The sequence below is a fragment of the Diuraphis noxia genome, unplaced genomic scaffold, assembly GCF_037042655.1.
Source record: "Diuraphis noxia isolate RWA-SAM2 unplaced genomic scaffold, SU_Dnox_SAM2 contig0001, whole genome shotgun sequence".
Lineage (NCBI taxonomy): Eukaryota > Metazoa > Arthropoda > Insecta > Hemiptera > Aphididae > Diuraphis > Diuraphis noxia.
Genome location: NW_028301711.1, coordinates 86889019 through 86909965, shown reverse-complemented (window position 1 = coordinate 86909965; position 20947 = coordinate 86889019). Strand labels below are relative to the sequence as shown.

The 20947-nt window shown below is 28.1% G+C and overlaps 1 protein-coding gene and 1 pseudogene across 1 annotated transcript; both read left to right on the top strand.

The window, feature by feature from the left end:
- Positions 1-18665: 18665 nt before the first annotated feature.
- On the top strand, positions 18666-19578 carry LOC149062318 (uncharacterized). Its single transcript, XM_089215288.1, has 3 exons — positions 18666-18954; positions 19026-19160; positions 19502-19578. Exons 1-3 carry the CDS (start codon positions 18666-18668, stop codon positions 19576-19578), a joined length of 501 nt encoding a protein of 166 aa, XP_089071414.1.
- An 83-nt stretch (positions 19579-19661) lies between these two features.
- Positions 19662-20147, top strand: LOC149062317 (uncharacterized; annotated as a pseudogene).
- Positions 20148-20947: the final 800 nt, after the last annotated feature.

Sequence of the window (20947 nt, the reverse complement as noted above, 5' to 3'; positions counted from 1 at the left end):
CCATACGCTCAAATAAAATTTGAAAAACGGATGTCCCTGGAACCAAAAAACGTCCGCCAATGCTGCGAAAGGAGGGAACTTGGATGGCTTGAAATACGCAAAGAACAGCGATTACTTAATAAACTAATAGTATACTAAATAAATTTGTAATTTGAATTTTACAAAAGATACAATGATGCGTCATCGGCACACACATGAAAAGGAGCGACATGTTTTTCCTTGTAAACGCTGCCCAAACGAATAGTAAAACTTTTAGTAAAAAAATAATTTTCTATCCTTACCTTAGCCACTCTATAATAAAATATATAATACTCCAATATTACACTTAGTTGGCCAAACAAAACTAATGTATAATGTTATGTATAAACATCTATCTTGTTGTAATATATCACACCATTAAAATGGACAGAGAATCCGAACGAGTAAAGGTAAGTATCAAGTAAGTATCATCAGGTAAGCATGTGATTTACGATCAAAAATTTAATATAATTAACATAACATAAATGAGATTAATGAGACATAATATAAACAATATAAGACATAATATTAACATAATATAAATGAGATTAATGATACATTACTTTGACGTCAGCGTGGATAATCATGTTATCAGATTAATTTGATAATAAGAAATACGAGGCCACTCGTTGCAGTGTGGCCGTAGGGAGGGAATATTGTGTTGATGGCTTACCACAAGACAGATGATACCATGGTAACAACTGATAGCAGGTATATTGATAATGTATATTAAAATATTTTTATGATAACAGTGTTATTGTTCTTATTAAATATTAAATTTTAATTTATAATGAATAATTATTGTAATGTTTGCATTAAAAAATTTAATAACCGATCGACATTTCTGTGCCATTTGGCAAGCAATCATCGCGGACCATTTCCTCTTATAAATGTCATCAAAAATGTTGACGTACACGCCTATAAAAGTAATTTGAAAATAATGTACTTACTAACAAATTATACCTAAATGTTTTTTTTTTCTATTTTGTAGAGTCCATCGCTACAAGTCCCATCATTGTTAAAAGGTGTGATGTAGAGGCTACACCCAGTGATAAGTGTCCAATCGAGGGTGACCGCTACCATTGCAGTATATGCCAAAAAAAGTACAAAAAACATGGTTGGTTCCAAAAACATATAATAACACATTCCCCCAATAAGGTTAATAGTTGTAAAATATGCAATAAAAAACTATCGTCTCAAAAATCAGTTAAAAGACATAAAGAAATACACAACTCTCGCAGGAAGAGGTATAAATGTAAGATGTGCAAAAGTTCTTTTCTTCAAATAAGTGATCTGAATTATCACCAAAAAACCACACATATCAAACATGAGTTAATTAAATGTCTCCATTGTACCAAAACATTGCGACTGAAAAACAATTAAAAATACACAATATTCATGTTCATTCACACTTAAAACCTTATAAATGTTCATTGTGTGATCTATCATTTGGGATGTCAATAGCACTATTCCGACATCGTCGAAAAGTAATGTACTTCATACACAAACAACAAATACAGTTATATAGAAAACCTTTTTGTTTTCAGGTACACACATATAATTGAGACTCCAACTATGTTGATGCACACGCTTATACAAGTAATTTGAAAAGGAAAACCATTTCATCATGTCAATACTACAAAAAAAAATTATTATTTATGTAGGATACCCACAGATAAAAAATTTGGCATAATGTTTATAACATGTATTTATTTTTAATTATGATATGTGAAATTAAAATTTATAAAATATAATAAATATTAACAATATTTTGTTTTTTTTTTTTCCTTATTTAACAGATCCAATAGTAATCCTGTAATAATGTCATCATCCATGCAATTTGGTGTTTGTTCTGCGTCGACAACATTCGCATTCACCACTAAAAGTTCAAAATTAAAAAAACATGGCATTTAGAAATCTACTCATTAAATTAAATAATATTATAAATGTTATACCTTTATGAGTATGCATACCTGTATCTGTTAATTTTGACAATTTGGCACTTCAAATTGTACATTTGAATTTAGATGTGGTTCTGAGGTTGATTCGCCTCCAAGCGAATGCCTTTAATATGGTTCCTGGATATCCAGATCCTAATACCTGCATCTGTTACAAATTGGGGTTCCTCTTCTGAATCAGACGATTCACTGGCAGTAATTTTTACTATATTATCGATATAAATAAATTCAATAGGATTATTTGTATATTTTATTAAACCTTCTCCTTTGGGTAAACTTTGTGATTCTTTCAGTGTTGGTGATTTATCTTTTTTTTTGATGTTTTTGGTTTATTTTCTTTAGTTTTTGTTGTTGTTGTTAGTTTAATTTTTTCCCAAATAGGTTTAATCATTTCATTTTATTTAGCACTTCCACTTGATTTAGGTTTTCCTGTGTTAATATCATTATTTTGGTATATTGAATCTGTTTCAATTAATATTTTTTCATAATTTTCAAAATCTTCTTTTGTATAATATTCTGGTTTTGTAACATCTGTATGAGTTAATAATCTCCACATACCTGGGGTTAGTATATGTTTTTTTCCATTTAAAATTATATCATCAATGTCAAATATTATAGGGTATTTTCCGATCAAGAATTCATCAGTTTTACTACTATGATATATTCCAAATGGATTAATACCTCTAGCTTCATTTGGTAAAGTTGGTAAATATTTTTACGCATTTTCACCTAATATTATTATATTTTTAGGCATAGGAGATTCATTTGTTGTTATTCGTGGAGAACTTTTAGGTGTTTTCATAATATCTTGATCTTCTGTTAGTCGTAATAATTCTGGATTACGAGGTTTATAAGGAGTTGTATAAGTAGGTTTATAAGGAGTAGGTATTATCATTTTTTGAATATCATTATCAGTTTTAATAGCAACCTCTTTATCATCATTAACAGATGATTCAACATTTGATAAGGCTTTTAATATTGGTTCATAATGTTTTACTTTTTCTTCTGATGTATATTTATCGTTTAAAACTGTTTTTCTATAGTTATTTTGTAATTTTTTTTTAAGATTAATTATTTTTTGGATTTCTTTTGGTGTATATTCAACGTGTCCCTGAATATGGGACGTGTTAGTATTTTCACCTTCATCTTCATCTTTTTTTATAAAATTTAATTTTTTTCGGATTGTTCTAAATCTGATTTTTTAAAAGTTTTTTTGTAAATTTTGTCTAAGATGAATGATATGTTTCATTTTTTCTGTTTCGTTTTCTATGTTATTTCCTACCTTGGAATTGTTTTGGTATTCAAATGTTATTTTTTTTTTTAATTTTGTTTTTTAATTCATTTTGAATTTGTTTGATATCCATTTATTACATAAAAAATAATTTTCATCGTTCATCAATACCTAAAATATCATTACCTTTATCGTCATAGATAAAATTTTTTATTGTCTATTGTAATGAAACCATATGTTTTTATTTTATATTTTTTATCATATGTTTTACAATAAGTTCTAAAAATGTCTTTAAATTTGTCTAATGGTATAATTTTGCTAATAAAATCGGACCATATTTTTTCAATATAATAATTTGACTGATTAAAAACAATTATAACAGTTGTGAGAATCCGGAGCTTTTTTAGGGCTCCGTAAACCACCCACAATGTAAGGGAAACACTTACACCGTGACCTAGGAGCCGCACCGCGTGATGACCCGAGGGCCAAGTCGGTGGAGCTCATAGGCTTTGTACACGCAACGACAAATGAATGCCGAGGATTTATTTATTTAACGGGAGAAAAAGATAATATTAAAATAAAAAGAATAATAGATGGGTTATTAATATGTATAATAATTGTGGCAAAAATTTAACATTATAATGAATAATATAATATGGCTATTTTAACAGAATAGGTATAATAATTTGGCACATGGCAAATATAAAATAATTATAATTGGGCGCATGCTTTCCCGGCCCACGGGGGGCGACACACCATATCACTCATGGTGTGTCCTCGCAGGGTTACCGGGAAAACGTGCTGGTAAAGGGGGGACCGGGGAAATATAACATATTACGACTTTCGACATGATGAGCTGCGTGGTCTGTGTTGTCTGGAGCTGTTGGCCGCCTCCCGGGCCCTCATGGCTGGCTTAGCCCATCATCGTGGTTGACGGTAAGCGTCGAGAATGTTGGACAATCGGTGTATACCCAAAGAGGTCGGTGGATGTAAACGAATATCAATCGGTTGGCCGCGTGGTCCGTGCGTTGATCGTCGAACAGACGGGTGGATGGTGTCGACCAGGCAGGTGTGGAGCCGTGAAAAAACAAGTACCGGCCAGGCACAGCGTAGGTGAAAAAGTGTTTTTCTGTGCCGACGTGCCGAGACCCGGCGACGGCGATGGTCCGGTGCCGACGACGGAGCTTTTCAGTGTTGATGAGGTGGGGCAGGTCAGTGTCTTGTATTAGAGGGAATTGTTACAATAATTTCGGGTCGTACAGCATGGCCTGCGGGCCGTACCGGCGGACGCGACGAAAGCGCTGGAGGCACAGATATATAAAAAATACTAGATAGCTGACTTCGGTATGATTATTGTCGCCAGTAAAATGGCCGCCATCCTTATCTAAGAGGTGAATGTTTATGTTTTATAGTATTGATAAGCAATCATAGATATATAATATTAATATTAATATTATATATCTATGTTAGCAATTGAGGAACGGTGTGTTATAATATTATAATAATACAATAATATGTAAAATAATATAATATGTTTAATAACACATGTAAACTTTAAAAACAGTTATTATTTTGTATAGCTTTTTGAGAATGGTTTTATGTGGAGTTAAGTTTTCATGTATGGTTTAAACAAGAGAAATTGTCATCAATTATTTTGTCTGTGTTCTTAAAGATAGGTACAGCTTCAAAGATAAATGTGAGTCAACAAATAATTTATTGTAATACAAATATCAGTATACTTCAGTATAATTAGGGATGTAATTTCTAATAAAGTATAACAATTAAAAAAAAAAAAATCATCAAGTTCTTTATTTAATCAGTACAATATTAATAAAATTAAAATAAATGTTGAATCTAGATTTTTCAACATAAGTACATCCCTTGTGTTTATCAAAATGAAATTATTATACATAACAACAAAAAATTAATAGGTATTTTAAACTACATCTCATAGGTACAGCAATATTATTGATTCATAAATAAAATTTGTTTTGTCAATTTATGACGGTTACTTATTGGGTTTAAAATATCTGTAGAATACATTTTACCATTTGAATGTAATCATATGCTTAAATATTTCTGTATAAGTAATGCAATTAAAACCATTTTATGGGGTCTATCTAATGTAAAAACATTATTACATTCTAAATATTTAAATATATTTTTGTCCAATGCAAATTTTTTATTAACAAGGGAAGTTATTTTCAAGTCAAGGTTTGGTATATTTAGTATTTGTAAATTATTAGTTAAACTTAAAAGAAATATTTCAGTTTGATATACAACATTAAATGAACTTTCTGAGGGAGATATTAGACCACCATTATTTTTAAAATCTATAAATTTAGAATAGTCTGCTGAATGATTATAGTTATGGTCACTTGTAGGTTTTATAAGTGATTGTTTACAACTATTACAATCTAATATGAAAATAATTTTTTTAATTGCATAGCCAGTAATATAATATATAATATTTTTTTTACAGTCCTCATAACTAGAATTTTTATTATTAAATAAATCACACATATTTAAAATCTCCATTTTATCATCTTCGTTAACGTCAGCAGTTACTGCTAAAGGTAGTACATTATTTTTATTTTTATTCCATTTAAATGGGAAAATTGTGGATATTATATCTTCATCAAAAGTATTGCAGTTGTTGTTAGTAGAACACGTAATAGCATTTTTTAATAATATTTGTTTCATTTCAGTTTTAAATTGGATCACATTGGGATTATTATTTGCTCCATATCTTTGACGTATACGTCCAAATAACAATTCAATATGATCTTGTGAAAAATAATAGGTTAAGATGTACTTAAAGTTTAAATTTTCTGTAAACAGTTTTGTAGCTATTTCAAACATTGATTTTACACCAATTGCAAACCCTAAAATAAATGTTTTTTTGTTTGTAGTGAAAAGCGGTTTGTTTTTATATTTAAGACTGTATAAATAATTAATAAAAGGAATCATTTTAAGTTTTAAAAATTTTAAATTTGATTTAAAAATAGGGCTTTTATAACCTTTTGAAAATGGATTTTTGGAATTTAAAAAATCAAATAACTGATCTAATGTTTGACAAAAAACAATAGTTTCATCACTATCCTTAAACTGTTTATAATTGTTATCTTTTAAGTATTGAATTGCCTTAGCAGTTGATGAGCTAAGAAGTTGGACTGCTAATTTCACCTTCATTTTGTTGCTTTGCCAATTCAAATGTACACCAGTTATTTTATTAGCAAATTTTAAAGATAAATTTGATTGAATCTCATGTAGGTATTCAAAATAACACCACTTAATATGACCAGTATTAGATTCTAAAACTAAACAATTTCCTAATGTATTGCGAGCCAACTTAATCATATGGCATGCATCTGGTATAAAAAAAATTTGTGACCCATCAATAGGATGACTAAACCAAGATTGGATATTTTCAAATCCCTCACCAAAGTCACATCCTAAAATTTTCAATGTCGAAAAATTTGTAAATGCCCCATCACAGGTGATACCTCTTACATTTAATCCTGATTGGTGAGACAGTGTAAGTGCTGTTTTAAATTAATTTACCTGAACAAAATGCTTTGACATACATTTGTGGTTACTTAATCGGGCAATGTTTAAAAGTTCATCAATGTACAATTTGTTTAAGTTATGCACAAGCAACTACTTCCTTATCTAGTGAAACTTTTTATTCGCATTTTAAATCATACGAAGAAAATCCTTCTTTATTATTCGGTAATTTAATGATGCCCAATTCTACATTTTATCAGTATATTTTTCAAATTAATCAAGTTTTTGATAGACATTTCATTTCATTAGCTCCTCAGCCCAACGTGGGTAAAACTCTTAGAGATTTAATTATAAATACAATTTTTTTCTATCATCCGTGTAATAATTTTCCTAAAGACTTCTTAATTAACTTGTTCTTAAGATTTCGAATATACAACTCATTAAATAGAACCAACAAGGAATTTCAGACATTACGTACTGGTAAAATGAACAGAAAAGTTCAAATTCTTACGAATTTATAAATTTTGAATTAAAAAAAAAAAAATCCAGCTGTTGATATTAATTCATTTTTGTTTATGCCTATAATGATTCATAACCAACGAATGTGTATCAAATTAATAGTAATTTCAGTATTATTAGCCAAATACATTTCACTAAAATTGTTCTTTTTAGGACTAACCTCTGGTCATGTTACAAATAATAAAATTGAATAGTCTTTTATTATATTGATTCAGAAAGCGAATACTTTACTTAAACAGTTCTTTTTAGGACTAAAATTGTTCTTTTTAGGACTATCCTCTGGTCATGTAACAAATAATAAAATTGAATAGTCTTTTATTATATTGATTCAGAAAGCTAATACTTTACTTAAACAGTTCTTTTTAGGACTAACAACTGTGATCATATGAAAAATAATAATATCGATGTATTCTTTTATTACAGCGAGCCATTTAGTATTGTTATAATAAAATGTATGTATTCTTTTAATGTAATATATTATTTTTCATTGAATAAATTAAATATATTCTTACGAAATTTCCAATGTGTTTGTTCTTTAAGCCTAGTATTTTATTCCAAATCCAATTACCTATTATTACACTAGTCATTAATATAAGTATTGTAATATTTTTTCATTAGAGTAAATTTTAAATCTTAATACATAAACATAAATCTTGGTAAAATTAATAAACAATATTGTCGTATTCGTATTGTACAAAAACTACAAAATGGTACAAATGATATTGTGATATTGATATGATACAATTTAATTGATAACGTATGCCACGCCCATCTGGAGACCGAGTTCAAGGCTACAACCGCCTGATTCGGCCAACGCACGGAGTTTCGTACCCCTAATAATATGAAACAACTTGATAAATTAATTATTATATTTCATCATTTTTAGGTGGGTAAAATTGCATTACTAGTTGGTAATAAAGACCTTGGTAATAGTGTTAGGAGAATTATGGCGCGCATGTTTGAAGATCAATTCCTATCAAACTATTCACTGTATGGCTTCAAAAAGAAAAAATCTTTTACAAGTTTATCATGTTATCGTATAATTATAGGTAAAAAATATATTAAATTTAATATATAATGATGTACTATAGTAATATAATACTTAGTTAACCAAAATATGATATTATTATATTTCATTAAAATTATTGACTTAAAATATTAAAAATTAAAATTATGTTCTCATAGGCGTCATTCAACTTTCCTCCGAGAACTGAAGCAGTAACGCATCTTGCGTTGCCTATAACTGTATAAGTATACGTTTCAAAATTATAGATGATGTTGGGGATTCCCCTTATTCCATTAATTTTGTTGACCTCACCACCGCTGTTTGTGGTGATGAACATGAAAACAAACTGAATCCGAGGGATAGCATTGAACATAACGCTATAAAAACTTAAATATCTTTCCCAAGTCTATGATGTTATTTTTTCTAGATAGAATATTAAAACCAATTATATATAAAATTTGTAATTTATTGTATAATTTCATAAAATGCATTTGCTGTAATTTTAGTTCCTTTAATTCGCTGCCTCGTTACTGGTGTGCTGTCTGAAAAGAAATATAACTTTAGTTTATTTCTATTGTATATAACAATATTGTATTAATATTTATAGCTTACAATGGGTTGTTCGACACTTGGGCGCTGGACATTTGGGCACGGAAAATTGGGTGCGTGACAATTGGGCGCAATGACAATTAGGTGCCGTACATTTGGGTGCAAGAACATTTATTTATTAATTCAAATTATAATAATACTATTATGCAATATATCTACTTAAAAATATTAAATCTACACAATTTTTAATAATTTAATTTATAATCAATAATTTTTTTAATGAACACAAGTATATTTGATTAGATATATTAAAGCTGTTACATTAGTTAAAAACTATAAGCACAGTTTTGTCTTACAAAAAATAAAAATAAGAAAAAATCATAAAATTATACTTAAACATTTAGACATTATTAATACATTTATGAACACAAGGATTTAATTAGATATATTAAAGCTGTTACATTAATTAAAAACTATAAGCACAGTTTTGTCTTACAAAAAATAAAAATAAGAAAAAATCATAAAATTATACTTAAACATTTTGACATTATTAATACATTTATTTTATTATGATAGATTTTGAGCAATGCCTTTTAGAAAATCGTTTATATTGCGGTTTTCAAAATCATTACAGATTGCTTTGATTATAGAAGCTGTATCTTTATATTTTTTAAGTTTTTGTCTTGGTTCAGTTCCAGCCAAAAAAATTGATGCATTTTTAAACGATTAAGTTTTTCTTCTTTTTTTAGCGCTTCGATAAACTTCCATATTGAAGGATGGAGTGCATTTAATGTTGAATTAAATGAATTATGCCACCCTTCTACTGAATTATTCGTTTTAGGAATATCATATTTAACGAGATTGTAACAATTCCATAGCTCTATTGGAAATCTAGGATTTCGGCGTTTTTTATTACGACATAATTTCCCAATCCACGTTTTGTTTCAATTTTTGAACGATCCGGCCGATGGTTATGTTCACGCTTACTTTCTTTTGTTACTTCCCCCTTTTCCACATGTACTCGACCCGGACATTTTTTACTATTATTTTCAATACAGCGCCAAATTGTTTTTTCAATATTTGTGCGTTCTAATTTATATAATTAGCCTTTAAAAATTAGCAGGTCTTTATTCTTTTCACTTTTAACGAATTCGCACATCTTAAAAAGAAATATTTCATACAACACAAATTATTTAGGACGTAGTGGTGTTTCCAGCGCATGGACGTGATATACTAAATGAGTATCAAAACTCGTATCGTATTATTAGATTATAAATTCTTATCCGTGTTATATGTATTGTAAATTGTAATTGGGAATTTCGACAATAATATTGATAATAACAATAAAACGCTGATTATCCGAACGCCTATTAACCGGACGTGCAAAAAAAAAAGGTTTAATGATAATTTTAATTGAATTGAACAACTGTGGATATCTAACCATAGTCCGTTTCGTAAATTTTTCAAATAATAAATATCAATGTAAAAAAAATAAAAAAAATTAGAATTGTACCCAACTGTAATTAAAATTTTAAAAAGTATTGATATTTGCTCCCAATTGTCTTGCACCCAATTCTCATTGCGCCTAAAAGTCCCACACCCAATTTTCAGCGCCCTATTGTCCCGCGCGCAATTTTCTGCACCCAAGTGTCGGCATACCCTTACAATGTTTGTCTTCGTGGCACATCGGTGTTAATGCTTGTCTTTCATTTCTAGTTACTAGAGGGCTCGTAATTTCCGGACAGCCTAAAAATAAATGATTTAAAATGCATTTATATTCAAAATATAGTTTTAGAAGTTATAGAAAATTAACTTTAATTTATGTCCATAGTCTAGACTCTAGAACATTACTATGTTAATTTTATATGGCTTACAAAATTCGTAGGATTTTTCCCTGCTACAATGGTTTCTAGGTAGGGGTTTCTTCTCTGATAGGTGATATATGGGATCTGCAACATGCATCTGCTACATCATTTGGCGGTTGCTTAAATTGTCGGTGTTCAGATCGTTCATGACGTGTATTTCGGTGATTTGTCGTCGATTCTATTTAAATATATATGATCATGGTTATTTAGTTAAAGGTATGAGCTGGCGGTTTAAATATCTCTACAAATCCAAAGGGCCAGTCCTTGGTCATTAGGTCATAATCAGGCATAGGCGCCGACTACTTGGGGGCTCAGGGGCCGCAGCCCCCATTGAAAAGATGGAGTCAGGGCTCAGCCCCCATTGAAAAGATTGAGATTTGAATTTCCCAAATCATGTTTACAGAATAATATATCCGAGATTCGAGAACATTGTTAATAGTAAAATTACATATTATAATGATGATATGAATATTGTAACATTGTGACAGTGGCTGCACTGACTACAGCTTATCATAATTTTTAGTTCTTGTAATACAGACTTTTTTTTATCAAAATGATGTTGTTTTGCAAATTTCAGTTAAAAGTTTAAAATGAAAAAACAAAATTCATTATTAAACTATTTTGGTAAGAAATCTTTCACTAATTATGATGAGGACGACGAAGATGGAAATCTTGAAGATGGTTGCATCAATAAGAATGAACAGAATGAAGTAATTATTAATTAATTACAAAAATAATTACTATATTGAATAGAAATTATTGTTCTTTATTTTTTTAATTTTATTTGTGTTTTGTATAGATACTTTTTACAATATGTATTCCTACAAGTAGGAAAATTAAAAAAACATTAATAACTATTAAATATAATATTTTAGCCAGAATCTGAGAATCAGAAACAATCGTTAAAAAACACTGGTAGACAATTTCAACCAAAATGGATTGATAATTATTCTTGGATAACTTATAACTCTGCATTGGACAAAGTATTTTGTTTTGAGTGTAAAAGCGCAGTGGATAACAATTCTACCTTGCCATTAAATACACTTTTTGAAAAACGTTCAAAAGAAGCATTCGCTGTTAATGGTTTTAATAATTGGAAAAAAAGTTTGGAAAGATTTAAAATACATGAGGGTAATTACTATAAAACATAAGGATATTACCTACCTATAGATATATTATATATGTATATGTGTTGTGTGTTTTATAGGTATTCAATAATTGTTATTTGTGCATAATGTTGAAAATTAATAAGTAATTATTTTATGTTTTGTTACAAGTAATATATCTGTTACTAATATTATAGAATACATCCTTAAATAATTATAATACTGTTATAGTAAATATTTTTACTGTATTTCATAAATGTTTTTGAATATGGTTTTTCAGTGTTAAAAAAGTAATATAACAATTTGTTTTCGTTGTATCCTAACTTTGCATGCTGATTTCTGTTAAGTGTTATTAGTTAGAAATTAAAAATTAAATTAAAATAAATTTTCATATGTTTTTAACATTGATTTTTTTAATTTTAACCATCGAATTTTTACTTTAATAAATATTTAATGAATGAATTTCATGTTTATTATTAATAAATAGGGATGGTGGGGCTACAACTAACCAGTACCGAAATAAGTATATATTATTAAAATAAATTAAATTTTTATTAAATACTTTGGGCTTATTTTATTTTATTTTTGAAGTAATAGACATAGACTTGTTTTTATTTTGTAGCTGGTTTGTTCCATCGTGCTGCAGTTTCATCTAACTTGATGCAAAACAAAGGTGTTAATGTATATAATTCCTTGAGTGTAGCTAAAGTTAAAGAAATGAAAGAATCTAAAGCTGCTTTGATTAAAATATTAAGCTCATTACTATACCTAACAAGACAGGGATTGGCGATTCGGGGGCATACTGATGAGAATTCAAATATTCAACAACTATTATTGCTTCGATCAGGTGATAGTACTGAATTAAATAACTGGCTATCTCGAACAAATTATAAATGGCTTTCACATGATATTCAGAATGAAATAATTTCATTGTTATCTCGATATTTACAAAATAACTTGATTAAGAAAATCAAAGAATCTGAATTTTTTTCAATAGTTATCGATGAAACTACTGACAACTCAGGTAAAGAACAAGTTTCAATATGTTTTCGAACTGTAGATAATAACCTGAATGTTGATGAAATATTTATGGGATTTTTTGAAACTGCAATAACTGATGCCGAAACGTTGTTCGAATTGGTAACTGATGTATTATCAAAATTAACTTTAAATATTTCTAATTGCCGTGGACAATGTTATGATGGTGCCGCAAATGTTAGTGGTCATAAAAGTGGTCTTCAGAAGAGGATAAATGATCTTGAACCTCGAGCTTTGTATGTACATTGTACTGCACATACATTAAATTTGGTTGTACAAGATGCTATGATGAATGTTGAGAGATCAAGAGATTTTTTATTCTTGGTTAGATCAATTATAGTATTTGTTCGAAACTCACCTAAAAGGCAAGCCATATTTAATTCACTTCAAGTTGAACATGAATTAACTTCTAGATCTTTACGTCCATTTTGTCCTACCCGTTGGTGTTTGCGCATAGTTTCATTAAAAACTGTATTAACTAATTATACAGTTTTGATTAAATTTTTAAGTGACATATCAAAAGAAAAAAATGAAAATGGTGCTAAAGCAAGTGGATATTTTAAACAAATAATGAAATTCGATTTTTTATTTTTGTTAAATATTATGATTAGTATTTTTGATAAAATAGAAATTCTTAACGCAGAATTACAAAAAGTTTCATTGTGCTTTCAAGAAGCTCAACACAAAATTAATACTGTTATAGAATCTATACAAGAACAGCGGAATTCTGGCTTTGATTATATCTGGAATGAATCAATTTCTAAATCAAAAGAGCTGAGTTTGAAAGAACACAACACACCAAGAGTAAAAAAAGCCCCAAAACGTTACACAGAAGGAGTTGAATCATACACTTTTCCAACTATTAAAGATCAATATAGGACTTTAATTTATGAAATTGTTGATATTACTTTATTTTCATTAAATGAGCGATTTCAGAAAAATATTATTGAACATCTTTCATCATTAGAAAAGTATATAGTTGGTAAAAATATAGATACTGATATTATTGATTTTTATGGAACAGATTTTGACAAAAATAAATTAAAACTACATAGAGATATGTTCTTAGATATAGCTCAGTCTAGAAAAATTCCTATTGATAATTCTCAAGATGTAATTACACTTTAAAAAAATGATAAATCACTTCGTGACCTATTACCAGAATTCAATAAACTAGTAAGAATTTTACTAATTATCCCAGTATCTTCTTGTACTGCTGAAAGGTCATTTTCCGCACTTCGAAGACTAAAAACATTTTTACGATCGACCATGGGACAATCACGTTTACATGACATTTCTATGATCCATATTCATAAAGACGAAGACATCGATCTATCAATTGTTGCTAACCAATTTATTAATAAAACAAAAGTTAGACAGAATACATTTTCATTAAGTTAATGTGATATTATTAAAATAAATTAAAGTAAATAAATATTTTTAATTTTTTTCGTGTTATACTACAGGTAGTATTTATTTTATCATATTTTACACATTTGAATTAGTTTAAACTAGGACTTTAAGTGACTAAAAATTTGAGGGGAACCGTTATTAATGAAAAATTTTGAGTGTTCCCCTGATTTAAAATTTAAGAGGATACAATTAAAAATATAGATATAAGTAGTCCACTTCCCGCGTCTCTACTCTTTAACCACATATTTAAATTATTTTGAAGAGCAAAAGTTAAGGCTAATATGTAGCAAATTCGGCCCCCATTGGCATTTACAAAACCTGGCGCCTATGTAATCAGGATACTCGTATATTGAGCTACGATCTCTAATAATTGGTATGTTCATTTCAGGAAAAGTCAAATAAATTACAAATAAAATCTATATTGTTTAATAATTATTAAAATGTAAAATACATTAAAATTAAATTTGACCTATAGATGACGCTAAAATCAGTTGGTTTTAGTAACCCCTTGCACTACTTTCTAACGTAACATTTTTGGCTGACAGATATAACCGGCTATCAAATGTGACATTATCTTAAATGGACTTTATTTTAATATGGATTGGACAGGGGCGAACGCAAGGATGGGGGGGGGGGGTTTAAACAATAGTCATATTTTTATCAAAATGGTCACAACGAAAACAAAAGTTAATGAGAACTGACTTTGAATAAATGATATATCGTCACAGAAACAATAATAGTGAACATTTTGATAAGCAAAAAAAAATTCCAGCTAAATTTAGATTTAGAACCTGACCGCCGGTGACTCAAGACATTTCTTATCTTTATACTATTATACAAGGTTTACTGATTAAAACTGTATACATTTTATCAAAATCGGACAATTAGAGCTATTTTTATAAACGTAAACATTTACGACAAATTATGTAAAAAAAATTATGGCCCACCAAGCTCTGAAATGGCTTGGGTAGACGGCGGACATGTTGCAGTCAACGTGTTTTACCAAGATCAAAAATATATAATTAGTTCATATTTTTATGACTGCATTTTATATTATAGTACCCAAAATTAATTTTGTTTATAGCTTGGTTACTTGCAAAAAAAATAAGCCAAAATGTTCGACTAATTACTATTATTCTTATCCATATTTAAATTTGAAATTATATTGAAGGCCTATAAAATAACTCATTTATATTCATGGAATTATTTTTCTGGTTATATTTTCTGAAAAAATAAGTTGAATTAAATTAAATAATACCGAATACAATAATTTTAAATAATAATAATAATTTTTTTTTGTTCATTGGGTATAAATGTTGACATAGCACCGGTTCAATATTCATAACATGTTCGTCCAATTTTGCTGATTCAAGATTTTTTAATTCCTTTTGTAATTCTTCCTATACAAAATATAACACAATTTATATATGGAACAGTTACCTGCAATGATAACATTTTAAAAACGTTGAATTTAGTCTGTATGATACCTACATATAATAAGCGGATAAACATAAAAATGGATACATTGAATTATAATATAATTACAACATAACATAGTATATATTTACAAATTTTAGATAAAAATATATAACACCTAACAAAAACATGTTAATGACATTTATAGAAATACAAAACTAAAAGAAAATTTAAAATTGTTTTGTTGATAAATAATTAAAATATTTTGAAAATTGTATGGTATATAGAAACAAGGTATGACAAAACTATATTTACTATATTTGCCTTATAATAATGGTTTTATAATTTTTTTTTTTTTTTTTTTTGATTTCCCAGACACTATTGAAAACTCTAATAGAATTTTCAAATTTGACTTTTCAAAAGATTAACTTTCCCGACAAAAGATATTGAAGTACCTAATTATAGGCACTTTAAGTAATTTTTCTTACCTTATCTTCATCAGCTATTAATCTAGTTGGATTACAAATGGCCTCTGATATTTCTTGAGAAAAATATTGTGAAGTTACTATATCATCAATCACATTATGAATATCATCTACGTTGCTGTAAGAAAAAAAGTATGTATATTTATATCTTTGTTTTTGAATAATTACTTTTATAAAATTTCCCAATTGTACTGATTATATTTTATTATAAATAGTATTTTTTATGTGAGGCATATCTATTGGTGAACCTTGGGGCAAAACTGTGTAACGGGACAGAAAGTCGTGGCCATGATATAACTAACATAGATTTGCCGATCAAGAGTGAAAAGTCTAAGAACTCACGGTCGTTTAATTTTCTTAAAATGCCAGAAAAACGATTATTAAGATTTACAAAGGGTCACATGAATAAATTTAACTTAGGAACTTGATTTCCTTCAAGGTCATGATGCCTTTGGTGAAATTAAATATAGTTTCGGCGTTTATGTTCATTATCTAGATATTAACAAAATGTTTGCAAAACGTCTTAACCAATATAATAAGATTCCCACGGCTCGATGGAGACTAATTCCTAATCACTTTTCCGTGAATGGTTTGAATCATGGATAACAAGTAAGATATACAGGACTGGAAACGACGGTTGATAACGGCTACACTTTATTATTATGATTGTGCAGGGACGAGGGAATTTCAGTTCTAATTAACACAAGCGCTCAGCTCTTCGTTAGCGGCCGTTATACGAATTATTGTTTATAGCATATTATTTAGTTTACGTTGTTTACAATTGAATAATGTTGTGCATTTGTGTTGTTCTTTTTATGTTATGGAGTGTTATAGCTGGTGGTATCATGATTAAAAAAAATTATATATTTACTATAATTTGCAATAACCGTATATTATAATTTATAATTAGTATTTATTTTTTTTAAATACCATTGTAAAAAAATCTTCTATTTGGTGTAAGTGAACCTACAATTCGTTTTTTAATACATTTTTATACAATTTAAACACAACAATTTATTTTAATCCTAAATTTTGCTAGTAGTTTTTGACATTGTACACTCCTCTTTCGTTTCATAGAAATTATACGGGGACAATTTAAATGATGACAAACATTGTTCATTTCTTATTTAGAATTAATTCTATCAGTGATACCTTTAAATAAAATGATTTACATTAAGCAAATTTAATTATATACATATTATGTATTTAGTTCTTGTGAAGTAAGCATTAGAAATACTTATTTACTAATACTAAATTGTTATTTATTAACCTGGGTAATTTAGAGGATTAGGTCCACCCACATTGAGTTCTTTTTGGGAAAACATTATAACTTTTTAGATTTAATGGATACATTAAATTAATCAAAAGTTGTTCTTTATCAACTAATTTGTTATAAGCATAAAAATGTATATTAGATTCTGACGTTAAAACAATTTGTCTTTCAATCACAGCTTTTACTTTTTGAATACATTGATATGTTATAAAGTAATAAGTGACTGCTATTTGGTCATAAAATAATTCCAACCAACAGGCAAACTGATGTTGGTTACATTTTCCAACAACCTTTTAAATGAGTCAATTAAAACCACCTAATTAAATAAATAAAAGTGAATTCAATATTTAAAAATAATAAGAACTTGTGATGAGCATGAAGTTGGCCCCCCCACTTTGTCCCACTGAATTAAAAACACCAAAAAATAATTGTAAATTAATTGCAAATAATTGCAAATTGAGTTTCATTAATTGCAAATCATCCAGATTTGAGTAAACTCATATTTAAAATAGGGGGGAGGGGGAACTTCATGCCCTCCCACAAATTTCACTAATCACCTTCGAAATGCTGCCAATTAATTATAAACTAATTGCAATAATTGCAAATCAAGTTTCGCTAATTGTAAATCCTTTTTTTTTATATTTTTACGAAGTTTTCAAATTTTTTAGCATCTCCCCCACTTTGCCAGGATCGACATTTTGTTATCTATTCTCTACTCTACACTGTAATAACCACGCAAATGATTTTTTTTTTCATTAAATTAGTGACTTACTTACTATGCTAATTCAATTTAATTTAACCAAAATTTGTTTTTTCATATAATATATTAAAAAAATAGTAGTATAGTTAGGTAAATTAATAAATCGCAAAAAATAATTAAGATATAGCGTCCCCGTTCATGCAAAACACACTAAGGGCCGATTTCACCAAAAAAGCTTTAATCGCGATTTCAGTAATCATGGTTAAAAGTTAATCGTGATTTATTCTCAATTGGATTTCACCACGTTAATCACGGTTCCACTAAACACGATTACGGTAACCTCGATTAACCGTATTAATCGTGATTAACGTTACTAGTATCTATAGTCATGGTCAGCTGTGTCGTCTGATAAGATAACAACAGTTCGTTGATCGTTTTTCGTGTTTCAATTTCAAAATTTTTATCTGTACACTGTAGTACTGTATAGACGTATATTGTACTGTATTTTATAGTTTACAATACCAAATTGAATTTAAAATTAACATTACCGTTAATAGTTAATACGTCATCAAATTTAAACTATGGACAGTCAAAATTTAAAGAGGAAACGAGAGCGTACTTTTGAGTACGTGGAGAAGTCAGTTCTCTTGGACTTAGTAACTGAGCACTTCAATATTATTGAATGCAAGAAGACGGATGGGGTGAGTGTGAAATTAAAAAACGCTGAATGGCAAAAAATTGCTGAGAAATTCACCGCGACATCATCAACTTACCCAAGAGACTCCCATAGCTTGAAAACGCTTTGGGAAAATCTTAAGCGGAAGGCGAAGGCGGCATTAGCTATGCAAGCAGATAATAATTACGGCACAGGTAATACATACACATTACATAAATCATGTGATTTGACATTTTTATTAATTGATATTCTATTCTTTTTTTAGGAGGAGGAAAAGCGAGGAAAGTAGTAGCTGATCCAATAGTAGACATGGTTGTGGGGCTTATTCGGCCACATGTCGAACCCTTTCATAATATATATGACGACAATTATGAAGAGGGTATGAGCAACATCACCACTGGTATGTCTATTTATTATATAGTTATAATTATAACATTATTTGATTCATAAAAATATTAAGAAATTAATATTAAATAATAAAAAAAAAATGATCCTTTTTAAAATAAAATACATAGTAACAGAAATAGAACCAAAATATTTTTAAAACTATATCTAACTAAATAAACAATAGGGTTGTTTATCTGTTAAATAAAAAATATTTGTGTATAACATAAATGTATTTTTTTAAATATAAAGCTTTTTTGTACTATAGCTTAAAACACTAGATTACGATATTATATGATATGTTTATTTTTAATAGTATCTTAATGACAAATTTACTTAACTTTTTATATATTACAGATAAAACAGATACTAATGAGTTTGAAGAAATTATTGTAAAAGATGTGTTATGCCCTGAGGTCAGTAACATTAATTAATTAATAATCCCATCATATCAAAAGCTTATAGTTAAGTATACCTCATAACTTCTTGTGTTATTATAGGATATCAATAATGATTTAGAAGATGAGGACATTTCATTGCAAAATAATTGGTCTCAATACAATCCTGCCATGATGAAGACTCAGATATCCGCTGCTCTTCGCCAGCCTCCAAAAGCATCCCTACCAATACCCTCCACTTCAAAAATGTCAACTAATATAACTAATGCTAATATGTCAGAGGACATTCAGCCCATAACTGTATTAACTCCCCCAAAATATGTAGATGGGAAAAAAGGAGTGTCACGAAGAAGACCAGTTCTGAACACCACATTAGCTTCAGAAACATTTTTGGAAGCCAAAAATTATCTCTTGATGCAATGAGTAGGGATGCTGGAGAAGAGCACAAAGTGCAGATGAAAATCTTAAAATTAAAGTTACTACAAGAGGAAGAAAAATTAAAACAAGAAAAAATGAAGACTGAAATACTGAAACTCCAGATCCAGCGTGAGACTGGAACAGAATGGGTATTTGACAGAAATAATGAGACTGATAACATAGACTGATTATTTATTGTTATATTTATTATTATTATTATTATTATGTTTTAATTCAAGTTTTTATTATTTTATTATTATTATGATTTAATTCAAGTTTTTATTATTTTATTATTATTATGATTTAATTCAAGTTTTTATTATTTTATTATTATTATGATTTAATTCAAGTTTTTATAATATTATGTTTTTATATACCACAGAAAATTTATTTTTATGTTATACATTTCAATTTTTTGTTTTTATATTATGTTTAATAAAATATATTATACCTCAAAACAAGGATATCAGAGATCATATTTTATATTATTATAATTTTTTTTTTTTGTTTGGAACACAGAAAAATAAAATAGAATATGGTTTAACAATAATTTATTTTCAAAACATGTTGTAGGTGAGTAAACATATTGCTTAACACTAATCATTTTGTTCATGTGTGATTAATCTGAAACAAAAAACAAGAAAAAGGTTAGATAATAAATTGGTACTCTAAAATAAACCTAGATTATATTCAACAAACATCTAATAATATCAACAAAAATAAATATAAAAGTTGTGACTGGAAAAATCTCAATAAAAAATTATGATATTAATGATTCTATTTTTTTTTTTTTTTATACTAATTGAAACATTTTAATTAACTATATAAAAAAACATTAAGGATAATTCTTCATATTATGAAGGTTCCTTGTCGAATACAATATATTTAAATTTTTGAAATTAAAAAATAATAAATAAATAAATCATTTATTTTACATTTTGTAAATGTATTGACAAAAAATGTGAAAATGTTTGCCCATCTATTTTTA